The 18,195-nt window shown below is 55.4% G+C and overlaps 1 protein-coding gene across 4 annotated transcripts in view; it reads right to left on the minus strand.

The window, feature by feature from the left end:
• Positions 1-18,195, minus strand: part of KCNH2 (potassium voltage-gated channel subfamily H member 2) — a 412,853-nt gene that overhangs the window by 365,212 nt on the left and 29,446 nt on the right. For all 4 annotated transcript variants that reach the window (XR_014474764.1, XM_083186551.1, XM_083186552.1 and 1 more), the window contains one exon: positions 14,145-14,375. Coding sequence is in view for 3 of the 4 variants with exons in the window: in XM_083186551.1 (XP_083042677.1) it covers positions 14,145-14,375 (231 nt within the window). In the remaining variant the exon portion in view is untranslated. The remainder of the gene's footprint in view (positions 1-14,144; positions 14,376-18,195) is intronic.

Consider the following 18,195-nt stretch of genomic DNA (forward strand, 5'->3'; position numbering starts at 1 on the left):
TGACCTCCCCTGTCCCCAGATATCCCCCGCTCTCCTCCTGTCCGCCAGCAACTGACCTCCCCTGTCCCCAGATATCCCCCGCTCTCCTCCTGTCCTCCAGCAACTGACCTCCCCTGTCCCCAGATATCCCCCGCTCTCCTCCTGTCCTCCAGCAACTGACCTCCCCTGTCCCCAGATATCCACCGCTCTCCTCCTGTCCTCCAGCAACTGACCGCCCCTGTCCCCAGATATCCCCCGCTCTCCTCCTGTCCTCCAGCAACTGACCGCCCCTGTCCCCAGATATCCACCACTCTCCTCCTGTCCTCCAGCAACTGACCTCCCCTGTCCCCAGATATCCCCCGCTCTCCTCCTGTCCTCCAGCAACTGACCTCCCCTGTCCCCAGATATCCCCCGCTCTCCTCCTGTCCTCCAGCAACTGACCTCCCCTGTCCCCAGATATCCCCCGCTCTCCTCCTGTCCTCCAGCAACTGACCTCCCCTGTCCCCAGATATCCACCGCTCTCCTCCTGTCCTCCAGCAACTGACCGCCCCTGTCCCCAGATATCCACCGCTCTCCTCCTGTCCTCCAGCAACTGACCTCCCCTGTCCCCAGATATTCCCCGCTCTCCTCCTGTCCTCCAGCAACTGACCTCCCCTGTCCCCAGATATCCACCGCTCTCCTCCTGTCCTCCAGCAACTGACCTCCCCTGTCCCCAGATATCCCCCGCTCTCCTCCTGTCCTCCAGCAACTGACCTCCCCTGTCCCCAGATATCCACCGCTCTCCTCCTGTCCTCCAGCAACTGACCTCCCGTCCCCAGATATCCACCGCTCTCCTCCTGTCCTCCAGCAACTGACCTTCCCTGTCCCCAGATATCCCCCGCTCTCGTCCTGTCCTCCAGCAACTGACCTTCCCTGTCCCCAGATATCCCCCGCTCTCCTCCTGTCCTCCAGCAACTGACCTCCCCTGTCCCCAGATATCCCCCTCTCTCCTCCTGTCCTCCAGCAACTGACCTCCCCTGTCCCCAGATATCCCCCTCTCTCCTCCTGTCCACCAGCAACTGACCTCACCTGTCCCCTGATATCCCCCGCTCTCCTGTCCTAACTGACCTCCCCTGTCCCGATATCCCCCGCTCTCCTCCCATCCTCCAGCAACTGACCTCTCCTCTCCCCAGATATCCCCCGCTCTCCTCCTGTCCTCCAGCAACTGACCTCTCCTGTCCCCAGATATCCCCCGCTCTCCTCCTGTCCACCCAGCAACTGACCTCCCCTGTCATCCCCCGCTCTCCTCCTGTCCACCCAGCAACTGACCTCCCCTGTCCCCAGATATCCCCCTCTCTCCTCCTGTCCACCCAGCAACTGACCTTCCCTGTCCCCAGATATCCCCCTCTCTCCTCCTGTCCTCCAGCAACTGACCTCCCCTGTCCCCAGATATCCCCTGCTCTCCTCCTGTCCACCAGCTACTGACCTCCCCTGTCCCCAGATATCCCCCGCTCTCCTCCTGTCCACCCAGCTACTGACCTCCCCTGTCCCCAGATATCCCCCTCTCTCCTCCTGTTCTCCCAGCTACTGACCTCCCCTGTCCCCAGATATCCCCCGCTATCCTCCTGTCCACCAGCAACTGACCACACCTGTCTCCAGATATCCCCCTCTCTCCCCCTGTCCTCCAGCAACTGACCTCCCCTGTCCCCAGTTATCCCCCGCTCTCCTCCTGTCCACCAGCAACTGACCTCCCCTGTCCCCAGATATCCCCCGCTCTCCTCCTGTCCTCCAGCAACTGACCTCCCCAGTCCCCAGATATCCCTCGCTCTCCTCCTGTCCTCCAGCAACTGACCTCCCCTGTCCCCAGATATCCCCCGCTCTGCTCCTGTCCACCAGCTACTGACCTCCCCTGTCCCCAGATATCCCCCGCTCTCCTACTGTCCACCAGCAACTGACCTTTCCTGTCCCCAGATATCCCCCGCTCTCCTCCTGTCCACCCAGCTACTGACCTCCCCTGTCTCCAGATATCCCCCTCTCTCCTCCTGTCCACCAGCAACTGACCTCCCCTGTCCCCCGCTCTCCTACTGTCCACCAGCAACTGACCTTCCCTGTCCCCAGATATCCCCCGCTCTCCTCCTGTCCACCCAGCTACTGACCTCCCCTGTCCCCAGATATCCCCCTGTCCTCCAGCAACTGACCTCCCCTGTCCCCAGATATCCACCGCTCTCCTCCTGTCCTCCAGCAACTGACCTCCCCTGTCCCCAGATATACCCCTCTCTCCTCCTGTCCACCAGCAACTGACCTCCCGACCCCAGATATCCCCCGCTCTCCTCCTGTCCTCCAGCAACTGACCTCCCCTGTCCCCAGATATCACCCGCTCTCCTCCTGTCCTCCAGCAACTTACCTCAACTGTCCCCAGATATCCCCTGCTCTACTCCTGTCCACCAGCAACTGACCTCCCCTGTCCCCAGATATCCCCCGCTCTACTCCTGTCCACCAGCAACTGACCTCCCCTGTCCCCAGACATCCCCCTCTCTCCTCCTGTCCTCCCAGCTACTGACCTCCCCTGTCCCCAGATATCCCCCGCTCTCCTCCTGTCCACCAGCAACTGACCTCCCCTGTCCCCAGATATCCCCCGCTCTCCTCCTGTCCTCCAGCAACTGACCTCCCCTGTCCCCAGATATCCCCCGCTCTCCTCCTGTCCACCAGCAACTGACCTCCCCTGTCCCCAGATATCCCCCGCTCTCCTCCTGTCCTCCAGCAACTGACCTCCCCTGTCCCCAGATATCCCTCGCTCTCCTCCTGTCCTCCAGCAACTGACCTCCCCAGTCCCCAGATATCCCCCTCTCTCCTCCTGTCCTCCAGCAACTGACCTCCCCTGTCTCCAGATATCCCCCGCTCTCCTCCTGTCCACCCAGCAACTGACCTCCCCTGTCCCCTGATGTCCCCCGCTCTACTCCTGTCCACCAGCTACTGACCTCCCCTGTCCCCAGATATCCCCCGCTCTCCTACTGTCCACCAGCAACTGACCTTCCCTGTCCCCAGATATCCCCCGCTCTCCTCCTGTCCACCCAGCTACTGACCTCCCCTGTCCCCAGATATCCCCCTCTCTCCTCCTGTCCTCCAGCAACTGACCTCCCCTGTCCCCAGATATCCCCCGCTCTCCTCCTGTCCTCCAGCAACTGACCTCCCCTGTCCCCAGATATCCCCCGCTCTCATCCTGTCCTCCAGCAACTGACCTCCCCTGTCCCCAGATATCCCCCGCTCTCCTCCTGTCCTCCAGCAACTGACCTCCCCTGTCCCCAGATATCCCCCGCTCTCCTACTGTCCACCAGCAACTGACCTTCCCTGTCCCCAGATATCCCCCGCTCTCCTCCAGCAACTGACCTCCCCTGTCCCCAGATATCCCCCGCTCTCCTCCTGTCCACCCAGCTACTGACCTCCCCTGTCCCATGATATCCCCCTCTCACCTACTGTCCACCCAGCAACTGACCTCCCCTGTCCCCAGATATCCCCCTCTCTCCTCCAGCAACTGACCTCCCCTGTCCCCAGATATCCCCCTCTCACCTACTGTACACCCAGCAACTGACCTCCCCTGTCCCCAGATATCCCCCTCTCTCCTACCATGCAGATGTACAGGACTGCAGTGTAATATGAACATATCATTACAGTATATGGGGGCACAAAGCCACAGTGGAATAAGAGCATATTGGTGTATGGGGGCATAGGACAGCTGGGGACATGTGACAGATCGATGTGGGACGGATTCACGCCACAACCTCCATGATGACATTGAGTATCCGTCCCATGCAGTACTGCCGGCCCTAAATCCTGGAAATGCTATTACTGGCAGCAGATTACAAGGAGCACAGAAATCCTGCCAGTGCCCTTCAGGTGACCCAACACCCCCCTGGGCAGTACAGAAACGCCGGCACCTGAGTGATGTATCGCCCAATACTAACAGTGTACAAGAGCCAAGTCTCCCCGCACCAGAGGCAGCATTGCTGCAATAATACCGGAGGCAGATACAGCCAGACAGGACGTATAGAACGTACAGTAATACCGGAGGCAGATACAGCCAGACAGGACGTATAGAACGTACAGTAATACCGGAGGCAGATACAGCCAGACAGGACGTATAGAACGTACAGTAATACCGGAGGCAGATACAGCCAGACAGGACGTATAGAACGTACAGTAATACCGGAGGCAGATACAGCCAGACAGGACGTATAGAACGTACAGTAATACCGGAGGCAGATACAGCCAGACAGGACGTATAGAACGTACAGTAATACCGGAGGCAGATACAGCCAGACAGGACGTATAGAACGTACAGTAATATCGGAGGCAGATACAGCCAGACAGGACGTATAGAACGTACAGTAATACACAGGCAAACAGCCAGCACTATACCTTCTGGCTGCAGGGTCCTTGTATCTAGTCCCCGGTGCAGGAAGGGGGGCTCCCAGTCCCCAGCATGGAGCACACAGTCCTGCAGTCCCTGGGCTACCTTCTGGCTGAGGGTCCTTGTATCTAGTCCCCGGTGCAGGAGGGGGGGGGCTCCCAGTCCCCAGCATGGAGCACACAGTCCTGCAGTCCCTGGGCTACCTTCTGGCTGCAGGGTCCTTGTATCTAGTCCCCGGTGCAGGAAGGGGGGCTCCCAGTCCCCAGCATGGAGCACACAGTCCTGCAGTCCCTGGGCTACCTTCTGGCTGCAGGGTCCTTGTATCTAGTCCCCGTGCAGTATGGGGGGCTCCCAGTCCCCAGCATGGAGCACACAGTCCTGCAGTCCCTGGGCTACCTTCTGGCTGCAGGGTCCTTGTATCTAGTCCCCGTGCAGTATGGGGGGCTCCCAGTCCCCAGCATGGAGCACACAGTCCTGCAGTCCCTGGGTTACCTTCTGGCTGCGGGGTCCTTGTATCTAGTCCCCGATACAGGAAGGGGGGCTCCCAGTCCCCAGCATGGAGCACACAGTCCTGCAGTCCCTGGGCTACCTTATGGCTGAGGGGTCCTTGTATCTAGTCCCCGTGCAGTATGGGGGGCTCCCAGTCCCCAGCATAGAGCACACAGTCCTGCAGTCCCTGGGCTACCTTCTGGCTGAGGGGTCCTTGTATCTAGTCCCCGTGCAGTATGGGGGGCTCCCAGTCCCCAGCATAGAGCACACAGTCCTGCAGTCCCTGGGCTACCTTCTGGCTGCAGGGTCCTTGTATCTAGTCCCCGGTGCAGGAAGGGGGGCTCCCAGTCCCCAGCATGGAGCACACAGTCCTGCAGTCCCTGGGCTACCTTCTGCCTGCAGGGTCCTTGTATCTAGTCCCCGTGCAGTATGGGGGGCTCCCAGTCCCCAGCATGGAGCACACAGTCCTGCAGTCCCTGAGCTACATTCTGGCTGCAGGGTCCTTGTATTTAGTCCCCGGTGCAGGAAGGGGGGGCTCCCAGTCCCCAGCATGGAGCACACAGTCCTGCAGTCCCTGGGCTACCTTATGGCTGAGGGGTCCTTGTATCTAGTCCCCGGTGCAGGAAGGGGGGCTCCCAGTCCCCAGTATGGAGCACACAGTCCTGCAGTCCCTGGCCTACCTTCTGGCTGCAGGGTCCTTGTATCTAGTCCCCGTGCAGTAAGGGGGGCTCCCAGTCCCCAGCATGGAGCACACAGTCCTGCAGTCCCTGTGTTACCTTCTGGCTGCGTGGTCCTTGTATCTAGTCCCCGTGCAGTATGGGGGGCTCCCAGTCCCCAGCATGGAGCACACAGTCCTGCAGTCCCTGGGTTACCTTCTGGCTGAGGGGTCCTTGTATCTAGTCCCCGGTGCAGGAGGGGGGGCTCCCAGTCCCCAGCATGGAGCACACAGTCCTGCAGTCCCTGGGCTACCTTCTGGCTGAGGGGTCCTTGTATCTAGTCCCCGATGCAGGAGGGGGGGCTCCCAGTCCCCAGCATGGAGCACACAGTCCTGCAGTCCCTGGGCTACCTTCTGGCTGAGGGGTCCTTGTATCTAGTCCCTGGTGCAGGAGGGGGGGCTCCCAGTCCCCAGCATGGAGCACACAGTCCTGCAGTCCCTGGGCTACCTTCTGGCTGAGGGGTCCTTGTATCTAGTCCCCGTGCAGAATGGGGGGCTCCCAGTCCCCATCATGGAGCACACAGTCCTGCAGTCCATGGGCTACCTTCTGGCTGCGGGGTCCTAGTCCCTGTTGCAGGAGGGGAGTCTCCCAGTCCCCAGCATGGAGCACACAGTCCTGCAGTCCCTGGGCTACCTTCTGGCTGCGTGGTCCTTGTATCTAGTCCCCGTGCAGTATGGGGGGCTCCCAGTCCCCAGCATGGAGCACACAGTCCTGCAGTCCCTGGGCTACCTTCTGGCTGAGGGGTCCTTGTATCTAGTCCCCGTGCAGAATGGGGGGCTCCCAGTCCCCATCATGGAGCACACAGTCCTGCAGTCCATGGGCTACCTTCTGGCTGCGGGGTCCTAGTCCCCGTTGCAGGAGGGGAGTCTCCCAGTCCCCAGCATGGAGCACACAGTCCTGCAGTCCCTGGGCTACCTTCTGGCTGCGTGGTCCTTGTATCTAGTCCCCGTGCAGTATGGGGGGCTCCCAGTCCCCAGCATGGAGCACACAGTCCTGCAGTCCCTGGGCTACCTTCTGGCTGAGGGGTCCTTGTATTTAGTCCCCGTTGCAGGAGGGGGGGCTCCCAGTCCCCAGCATGGAGCACACACTGCAGTCCCATTCCTTTTGCAGTGCATGCAGGGGGAACACAGCAGCACCTATGGCAGTAAGCACAGTTACATATGGCACCTAGTGCCCATGTCCCTATGGCGCAGCAACGCAGGTTCAACCCTACAGTGCTGCGGAGGGCATCTTCCACATGGGTCAGTGTGTGATACAGTACATGAGGGCCCGACACAGTATATGATACAGTATAGGGGGACTGGGCACAGCATGTGATACAGTATATGGGGGCCGGGCACAGCATGTGATACAGTATAGGGGGGCTGGGCACAGCATGTGATACAGTATAGTGGGGCTGGGCACAGCATGTGATACAGTATAGTGGGGCCGGGCACAGCATGTGATACAGTATAGTGGGGCCGGGCACAGCATGTGATACAGCATAGTGGGGCCGGGCTCAGCATGTGATACAGTATATGGGGGCCGGGCACAGCATGTGATACAGTATATGGGGGCCGGGCTCAGCATGTGATACAGTATAGTGGGGCCGGGCACAGCATGTGATACAGTATAGTGGGGCCGGGCACAGCATGTGATACAGTATAGTGGGGCCGGGCACAGCATGTGATACAGCATAGTGGGGCCGGGCTCAGCATGTGATACAGTATATGGGGGCCGGGCACAGCATGTGATACAGTATATGGGGGCCGGGCTCAGCATGTGATACAGTATATGGGGGCCGGGCACAGCATGTGATACAGTATGGGGGGCTGGGCACAGCATGTGATACAGTATATGGGGGCCGGGCACAGCATGTGATACAGTATATGGGGGCCGGGCACAGCATGTGATACAGTATATGGGGGCCGGGCACAGCATGTGATACAGTATATGGGGGCCGGGCTCAGCATGTGATACAGTATATGGGGGCCGGGCACAGCATGTGATACAGTATATGGGGGCCGGGCACAGCATGTGATACAGTATATGGGGGCTGGACACAGCATGTGATACAGTATATGGGGGCCGGGCACAGCATGTGATACAGTATATGGGGGCCGGGCTCAGCATGTGATACAGTATATGGGGGCCGGGCACAGCATGTGATACAGTATGGGGGGCTGGGCACAGCGTGTGATACAGTATATGGGGACCGGGCACAGCATGTGATACAGTATAAGGGGGCCGGGCACAGCATGTGATACAGTATATGGGGGCTGGGCACAGCATGTGATACAGTATATGGGGGCCCGGCACAGCATGTGATACAGTATATGGGGGCCCGGCACAGCATGTGATACAGTATATAGGGGCCCGGCACAGCATGTGATACAGTATATGGGGGCCCGGCACAGCATGTGATACAGTATATGGGGGCTCGGCACAGCATGTGATACAGTATAGGGGTGCTGGGCACAGCATGTGATACAGTATAGGGGGGCTGGACACAGCATGTGATACAGTATAGGGGGGCCGGACACAGCATGTGATACAGTATATGGGGGCCGGGCACAGCATGTGATACAGTATATGGGGGCCCGGCACAGCATGTGATACAGTATATGGGGGCCCGGCACAGCATGTGATACAGTATATGGGGGCCCGGCACAGCATGTGATACAGTATTGGGGGGGCTGGGCACAGCATGTGATACAGTATATGGGGGCCCGGCACAGCATGTGATACAGTATATGGGGGCCCGGCACAGCATGTGATACAGTATATATTCCAGCACACAGGGGCCCGGCACAGTATACATTCCAGCACACAGGGGCCCGGCACAGTATTCATTCCAGCACACAGGGGCCCAGCACAGTATACATTCCAGCACACAGGGGCCCAGCACAGTATACATTCCAGCACACAGGGGCCCAGCACAGTATATATTCCAGCACACAGGGGTCCGGCACAGTATACATTCCAGCACACAGGGGCCCAGCACAGTATATATTCCAGCACACAGGGGTCCGGCACAGTATACATTCCAGCACACAGGGGCCCAGCACAGTATACATTCCAGCACACAGGGGCCCAGCACAGTATATATTCCAGCACACAGGGGTCCGGCACAGTATACATTCCAGCACACAGGGGCCCGGCACAGTATTCATTCCAGCACACAGGGGCCCAGCACAGTATATATTACAGCACGCTGCTGACATGCAGGCGCACTCAGTCACACATCGATCTCGGCCGCGGGGCTCTTAGTAAGCGGCAGTAAATCCTCCTCACGTTCCATGCAGAAACAGAACGCATTTATAAATAGAAAAGTGTTTCTCATATCACCTTGAACATGATTCTGCCAAACACTGTATCCAGACACATCCAGGGTCCGCACCACATGGAAACCTGCAGACACAATGCGCTTAGCAACCTAACACTGTCACCAATCACGCTGCGCCCCTGACCAACATGGCAGCCACACACAGCGCTAGAGGGGAGGAACGGAGAGCTCAGATCTCTGTTCTATAAACTGGATTCATTTTCCCCAAACCTTATTATTCCCCCTCCGGCTTTGCCGTACCGACGCTCACACCCATGCACCACAGACACAGCATTACAGAGCCGCAGGCGCGACTGGACGCACACAGCGCTACAGGGGAGGAACGGAGAGCTCAGATCTGTGTCCTATATACTGGATTCATTTTCCCCAAACCTTATTATTCCCCCTCCGGCTTTGCCATACCGACGCTCACACCCGTGCACCACAGACACAGCATTATAGAGCCACAGGCGCGACTGGACGCACACAGCGCTGCAGGGGAGGAACGGAGAGCTCAGATCTGTGTCCTATATACTGGATTCATAACTCCCAAACCTTATTATTCCCCCTCCGGCTCTGCCGTACTGACGCTCACACCCATGTACTGCACCACAGACACAGCATTACAGAGCCGCAGGCGCGACTGGACGCACACAGCGCTGCAGGGGAGGAACGGAGACCTCAGATCTGTGTCCTATAAACTGGATTCATAACTCCCAAACCTTATTATTCCCCCTCCGGCTCTGCTGTACCCACGTTCACACCCATGTACTGCACCACAGACACAGCATTATAGAGCCACAGGCACGACTGGACGCACACAGCGCTGCAGGGGAGGGACAGAGAGCTCAGATCTGTGTTCTATATACTGGATTCATAACTCCCAAACCTTATTATTCCCCCTCCGGCTCTGCCGTACCCACGTTCACACCCATGCCCCACAGCATTACAGAGCCGCAGGCGCGACTGGACGCACACAGCGCTGCAGGGGAGGGACAGAGAGCTCAGATCTGTGTTCTATATACTGGATTCATATCTCCCAAACCTTATTATTCCCCCTCCGGCTCTGCTGTACCCACGTTCACACCCGTGCACCACAGACACAGCATTACAGAGCCGCAGGCGCGACTGGACGCACACAGCGCTGCAGGGGAGGGACGGAGAGCTCAGATCTGTGTTCTATATACTGGATTCATATCTCCCAAACCTTATTATTCCCCCTCCGGCTCTGCTGTACCCACGTTCACACCCGTGCACCACAGGCACAGCATACAGAGCCGCAGGCGCGACTGGACGCACACAGCGCTGCAGGGGAGGGACGGAGAGCTCAGATCTGTGTTCTATATACTGGATTCATATCTCCCAAACCTTATTATTCTACCTCCAGCTCTGCCGTACCCACGTTCACACCCGTGTACCACAGGCACAGCATACAGAGCCGCAGGCGCGACTGGACGCAAACAGCGCTGCAGGGGAGGGACAGAGAGCTCAGATCTGTGTTCTATATACTGGATTCATATCTCCCAAACCTTATTATTCCCCCTCCGGCTCTGCTGTACCCACGTTCACACCCGTGCACCACAGACACAGCATTACAGAGCCGCAGGCGCGACTGGACGCACACAGCGCTGCAGGGGAGGGACGGAGAGCTCAGATCTGTGTTCTATATACTGGATTCATATCTCCCAAACCTTATTATTCCCCCTCCGGCTCTGCCATACCCACGTTCACACCCATACCCCACAGCATTACAGAGCCGCAGGCGCGACTGGACGCACTCTGGCTCAGCATTGCATTACCACAATGTGCCCAAGCATACACACGTCTAGCGGCAGCGATGTGTGCTGGGGGGGGGGGGGGGGGTGGCTGCAGGTGCATGTGGAAAAAGCAGTAATAGGGGGTTATTCAGACTCGATCGCTGGGCTGAGATTTCACAGGCGGGATGATTATCATATGACTGCACATGTGTATGGATTGTAGAGGATATGCGCGAGGAATGTGCGCATGTGTGACCCCACTAGGCAAATACGCAGCACAGAGGAGCTGACAGCCGGGACCTGCACTACAAATCTCACGTGAGACAAGTAGAAATAAAGAGTATTACCCAATAATCTCAGCGGATGAACACTGGCTCCATTATTAGGGAACCTCTCTCGGGCGGTGCCGCGCCCATCATGTAGACTGGCGTCCATTCCTGCTCCGTACACGGAAAACAACAGGTCGACACCACTAGGTCAACATGACTGAAGGTCGACATGGGTTTAGGTTGACAAGGTCATTGGGTCAACATGGAGAAGGTCGACAGTCAAATGGTCGACGTGTTTTTTTGAGCCGACAGGTGGTAGTTCATGCCCTACTAGGGCGTCTTGGGAGAGGCACGGGAGGGGGCGCAGAGAGGCACGGGAGGGGGCGCAGAGAGGCACGGGAGGGGGCGCAGAGAGGCACGGGAGGGGGCGCAGAGAGGCACGGGAGGGGGCGCAGAGAGGCACGGGAGGGGGCGCAGAGAGGCACGGGAGGGGGCGCAGAGAGGCACGGGAGGGGGCGCAGAGAGGCACGGGAGGGGGCGCAGAGAGGCACGGGAGGGGGCGCAGAGAGGCACGGGAGGGGGCGCAGAGAGGCACGGGAGGGGGCGCAGAGAGGCACGGGAGGGGGCGCAGAGAGGCACGGGAGGGGGCGCAGAGAGGCACGGGAGGGGGCGCAGAGAGGCACGGGAGGGGGCGCAGAGAGGCACGGGAGGGGGCGCAGAGAGGCACGGGAGGGGGCGCAGAGAGGCACGGGAGGGGGCGCAGAGTGGCACGGGAGGGGGCGCAGAGAGGCACGGGAGGGGGCGCAGAGAGGCACGGGAGGGGGCGCAGAGTGGCACGGGAGGGGGCGCAGAGAGGCACGGGAGGGGGCGCAGAGAGGCACGGGAGGGGGCGCAGAGAGGCACGGGAGGGGGCGCAGAGAGGCACGGGAGGGGCGCAGAGAGGCACGGGAGGGGGCGCAGAGAGGCACGGGAGGGGGCGCAGAGTGGCACGGGAGGGGCGCAGAGAGCCACGGGAGGGGCGCAGTGCACCGATGCAGTGTCCATATGAAATATGTCAAAATAAGGTGAAAAACCTCATGTCAAAGTTCCCCGTGTCGACCTGATGACCCTGTCGACCTAATTGCTGTCTATCCAATGATCCATACCCTCACACTCACCCCATGCAGGAGAAGATGGTCGCACACGAGGTAATAGGCCTGATTGTCAGCCGGACGCGGGAGCGCACACTCGGGGATTACACAAATTACACAGGAGAGACCTCGGACGCAAGTAACAGTTCCAAACGTTACACATAAGTAAATGTAATGACAGAAGTGCGGTGCGATAATCACAGGATCACTCAAATGTGACGCTGCACAATGAGCGCACACCCAAACGCAACACCAACGTGCGCACACCCAAACGCAACACCAACGTGCACACACCCAAACGCAACACCAACGTGCGCACACCCAAACGCAACCCCAACGTGCGCACACCCAAACGCAACACCAACGTGCGCACACCCAAACGCAACACCAACGTGCACACACCCAAACGCAACACCAACGTGCACACACCCAAACGCAACACCAACGTGCGCACACCCAAACGCAACACCAACGTGCGCACACCCAAACGCAACCCCAACGTGCGCACACCCAAACGCAACACCAACGTGCGCACACCCAAACGCAACACCAACGTGCGCACACTCAGTGCTCCTCGTGCGCACATCCTCTAATCACTAGCAAAAATATATACTGGGGTATAGCTGCCCCCTTACGGGACACCCTGTGTACATACTGGGGTATAGCTGCCCCCTTACGGGACACCCTGTGTGTATACTGGGGTATAGCTGCCCCCTTACGGGACACCCTGTGTACATACTGGGATATAGCTGCCCCCTTACGGGACACCCTGTGTACATACTGGGGTATAGCTGCCCCCTTACGGGACACCCTGTGTACATACTGGGGTATATAGCTGCCCCCTTACGGGACACCCTGTGTATATACTGGGGTATAGCTGCCCCCTTACGGGATACCCTGTGTGTATACTGGGGTATAGCTGCCCCCTTACGGGATACCCTGTGTGTATACTGGGGTATAGCTGCCCCCTTACGGGACACCCTGTGTGTATACTGGGGTATAGCTGCCCCCTTACGGGACACCCTGTGTGTATACTGGGGTATAGCTGCCCCCTTACGGGATACCCTGTGTGTATACTGGGGTATAGCTGCCCCCTTACGGGATACCCTGTGTGTATACTGGGGTATAGCTGCCCCCTTACGGGACACCCTGTGTACATACTGGGGTATAGCTGCCCCCTTACGGGATACCCTGTGTACATACTGGGGTATAGCTGCCCCCTTACGGGACACCCTGTGTACATACTGGGGTATAGCTGCCCCCTTACGGGACGCCCTGTGTACATACTGGGGTATAGCTGCCCCCTTACGGGACGCCCTGTGTATATACTGGGGTATAGCTGCCCCCTTACGGGACGCCCTGTGTACATACTGGGGTATAGCTGCCCCCTTACGGGACGCCCTGTGTACATACTGGGGTATAGCTGCCCCCTTACGGGACACCGTGTGTACATACTGGGGTATAGCTGCCCCCTTACGGGACACCCTGTGTACATACAGGGGTATAGCTGCCCCCTTACGGGACACCCTGTGTGTATACTGGGGTATAGCTGCCCCCTTACGGGATACCCTGTGTGTATACTGGGGTATAGCTGCCCCCTTACGGGATACCCTGTGTATATACTGGGGTATAGCTGCCCCCTTACGGGATACCCTGTGTATATACTGGGGTAAACCTGCCCCCTTACGGGATACCCTGTGTGTATACTGGGGTATAGCTGCCCCCTTACGGGATACCCTGTGTATTTACTACAGACCAGTGAGCCTTACATCAGTAGTAGGGAAAATAATGGAAACACTATTAAAATAAAGAATAGTGGAATATCTTAAATTAAACAACTTACAGGATCCAACACAGCATGGTTTTACTGCAGGGAGATCATGTCAAACAAGTCTCATTGACTTTTTTGACTTCGTGACCAAAATACTAGATGAAGGGGGGGCTGTAGATGTAGCTTATCTAGACTTTAGTAAGGCATTTGACACTGTCCCACATCGCAGACTGCTAAATAAACGTGAAAGTGTGGGATTGGATTATAAAACAATGAAATGGATAAGAACCTGGTTGCAGGATAGGAAACAGACAGTTGTAGTAAAGAAATTTGGGAACTCACCGTCCTTGCGATAGAAGGATATCTCCACCTTACGCTCCTCGGATCCCACCAAGGCCTGTGCCATCTGCGACACTGCGCTGGAGGTGGTACGGGGGCCGTACAGGAAATCACAGGTGCAGGGTCTCTGCATGACCTCAGCCCGTGTGTACCCACACATAGAGCAGAAGCCATCGTTACAGTAAATGACGGCACAGTTTTCCACGCGGGCGTTGGCGATAATAAACTTCCGACCTACAAGAGAAAACGGAGCAATCGTTAGAGAGTCATAAGTCAGTAGCAAAAGCATTACTAACTGTGCATACAGCATCGCCACACACAAGTCTTCTCATTACTAACTGCGCATACAGTACAGCCACACACAAGTCTTCTCATTACTAACTGCGCATACAGTACGCCATCACCACACACAAGTCTTCTCATTACTAACTGCGCATACAGTACGCCATCACCACACACAAGTCTTCTCATTACTAACTGCGCATACAGTACACCATCGCCACACACAAGTCTTCTCATTACTAACTGCGCATACAGTACGCCATCACCACACACAAGTCTTCTCATTACTAACTATGCATACAGTACGCCATCGCCACACACAAGTCTTCTCATTACTAACTGCACATACAGTACGCCATCACCACACGCAAGTCTTCTCATTACTAACTGCGCATAGAGTACGCCATCACCACACACAAGTCTTCTCATTACTAACTGCGCATACAGTACGCCATCACCACACACAAGTCTTCTCATTACTAACTGCGCATACAGTACGCCATCGCCACACCCAATTATTCTCATTACTAACTGTGCATACAGTACGCCATCGCCACACCCAATTATTCTCATTACTAACTGCGCATACAGTACGCCATCGCCACACACGTCTTCTCATTACTAATGGCGCATACAGTACGCCATCGCCACACACAAGTCTTCCCATTACTAACTGTGCCTACAGTATGCCATCGCCACACACAAGTCTTCCCATTACTAACTGCGCATACAGTACGCCATCGCCACACACAAGTCTTCTCATTACTAACTGCGCATACAGTACGCCACACACAAGTCTTCTCATTACTAACTGCGCATACAGAATGCCATCACCACACACAAGTCTTCTCATTACTAACTGCGCATACAGTACGCCATACACAAGTCTTCTCATTACTAACTGCGCATACAGTACGCCACACACAAGTCTTCTCATTACTAACTGTGCATACAGTACGCCATCGCCACACACAAGTCTTCTCATTACTAACTGTGCATACAGTACGCCATCGCCACACACAAGTCTTCTCATTACTAACTGTGCATACAGTACGCCATCGCAACACACAAGTCTTCTCATTATTAACTGCGCATACAGTACGTCATCGCCACACCCAATTATTCTCATTACTAACTGCGCATACAGTACGCCATCGCCACACCCAATTATTCTCATTACTAAATGCGCATACAGTACGCCATCGCCACACACAAGTCTTCTCATTACTAACTGCACATACAGTACGCCACACACAAGTCTTCTCATTACTAACTGTGCATACAGTACGCCATCGCAACACACAAGTCTTCTCATTATTAACTGCGCATACAGTACGTCATCGCCACACCCAATTATTCTTATTACTAACTGCGCATACAGTACGCCATCGCCACACACAAGTCTTCTCATTACTAACTGCGCATACAGTACGCCATCGCCATACACGTCTTCTCATTACTAACTGCGCATACAGTACGCCATCGCCATACACAAGTCTTCTCATTACTAGCTGCGCATACAGTACGCCATACACAAGTCATCACATTACTAACTGTGCATACAGTACGCCATCGCCACACACAAGTCTTCTCATTACTAACTGCACATACAGTACGCCATCACCATACACAAGTCTTCTCATTACTAACTGTGCATACAGTACGCCATCGCCACACACAAGTCTTCTCATTACTAACTGCACATACAGTACGCCATCACCACACACAAGTCTTCTCATTACTAACTGCGCATACAGTACGCCATCACCATACACAAGTCTTCTCATTACTAACTGTGCATACAGTACGCCATCGCCACACACAAGTCTTCTCATTACTAACTGCACATACAGTACGCCATCACCATACACAAGTCTTCTCATTACTAACTGTGCATACAGTACGCCATCGCCACACACAAGTCTTCTCATTACTAACTGCACATACAGTACGCCATCACCACACACAAGTCTTCTCATTACTAACTGCGCATACAGTACGCCATCACCACACACAAGTCTTCTCATTACTAACTGCGCATACAGTACACCATCGCCACACACAAGTCTTCTCATTACTAACTGCGCATACAGTACGCCATCACCATACACAAGTCTTCTCATTACTAACTGCACATACAGTACGCCATCACCGCACACAAGTCTTCTTATTACTAACTGCGCATACAGTACGCCATCACCGCACACAAGTATTCTCATTACTAACTGTGCATACAGTACGCCATCGCCGTACACAAGTCTTCTCATTACTAACTGCGCATACAGTACGCCATCGCCACACACAAGTCTTCTCATTACTAACTGCGCATACAGTACGCCATACACAAGTCTTCTTATTACTAACTGCGCATACAGTACGCCATCGCCACACACAAGTCTTCTCATTACTAACTGTGCATACAGTACGACATCACCATACACAAGTCTTCTCATTACTAACTGCGCATACAGTACGCCATCACCATACACAAGTCTTCTCATTACTAGCTGCACATACAGTACGCCATACACAAGTCATCCCATTACTAACTGTGCATACAGTACGCCATCGCCATACACAAGTCTTCTCATTACTAACTGCGCATACAGTACGCCATCGCCACACACAAGTCTTCTCATTACTAACTGCGCATACAGTACGCCATCACCATACACAAATCTTCTCATTACTAACTGTGCATACAGTACGCCATCGCCACACACAAGTCTTCTCATTACTAACTGCGCATACAGTACGCCATACACAAGTCATCCCATTACTAACTGTGCATACAGTACTCCATCGCCACACACAAGTCTTCTCATTACTAGCTGCGCATACAGTACGACATACACAAGTCATCCCATTACTAACTGTGCATACAGTACGCCATCGCCATACACAAGTCTTCTCATTACTAACTGTGCATACAGTACGCCATCGCCACACACAATTCTTCTCATTACTAACTGTGCATACAGTACGCCATACACAAGTCTTCTCATTACTAACTGCGCATACAGTACGCCATCACCACACACAAGTCTTCTCATTACTAACTGCGCATACAGTACGCCATCGCCATACACAATTCTTCTTATTACTAACTGTGCCTACAGTACGCCATACACAAGTATTCTCATTACTAACTGCGCATACAGTACGCCATCACCATACACAAGTCTTCTCATTACTAACTGCGCATACAGTACGCCATCACCATACACAATTCTTCTCATTACTAACTGCGCATACAGTACGCCATCACCATACACGTCTTCTCATTACTAGCTGCGCATACAGTATGCCATCACCATACACAAGTCTTCTCATTACTAACTGCGCATACAGTACGCCATCACCACACACAAGTCTTCTCATTACTAACTGCACATACAGTACGCCATCACCATACACAAGTCTTCTCATTACTAGCTGCGCATACAGTACGCCATACACAAGTCATCCCATTACTAACTGTGCATACAGTACGCCATACACAAGTCTTCTCATTACTAACTGCGCATACAGTACGCCATCACCACACACGTCTTCTCATTACTAACTGCGCATACAGTACGCCATCACCATACACAAGTCTTCTCATTACTAACTGCGCATACAGTACGCCATCACCATACACATCTTCTCATTACTAGCTGCGCATACAGTACGCCATCACCATACACAAGTCTTCTCATTACTAAAACCAATGGGATGCACTGGGGGTGAAGGGGCAGCAGATACACCATGCTGCACTACAGGGGGCAGA

Source organism: Crinia signifera, chromosome 5 (genome assembly GCF_055691185.1).
Source record: "Crinia signifera chromosome 5, ASM5569118v1, whole genome shotgun sequence".
NCBI classification, from domain to species: domain Eukaryota; kingdom Metazoa; phylum Chordata; class Amphibia; order Anura; family Myobatrachidae; genus Crinia; species Crinia signifera.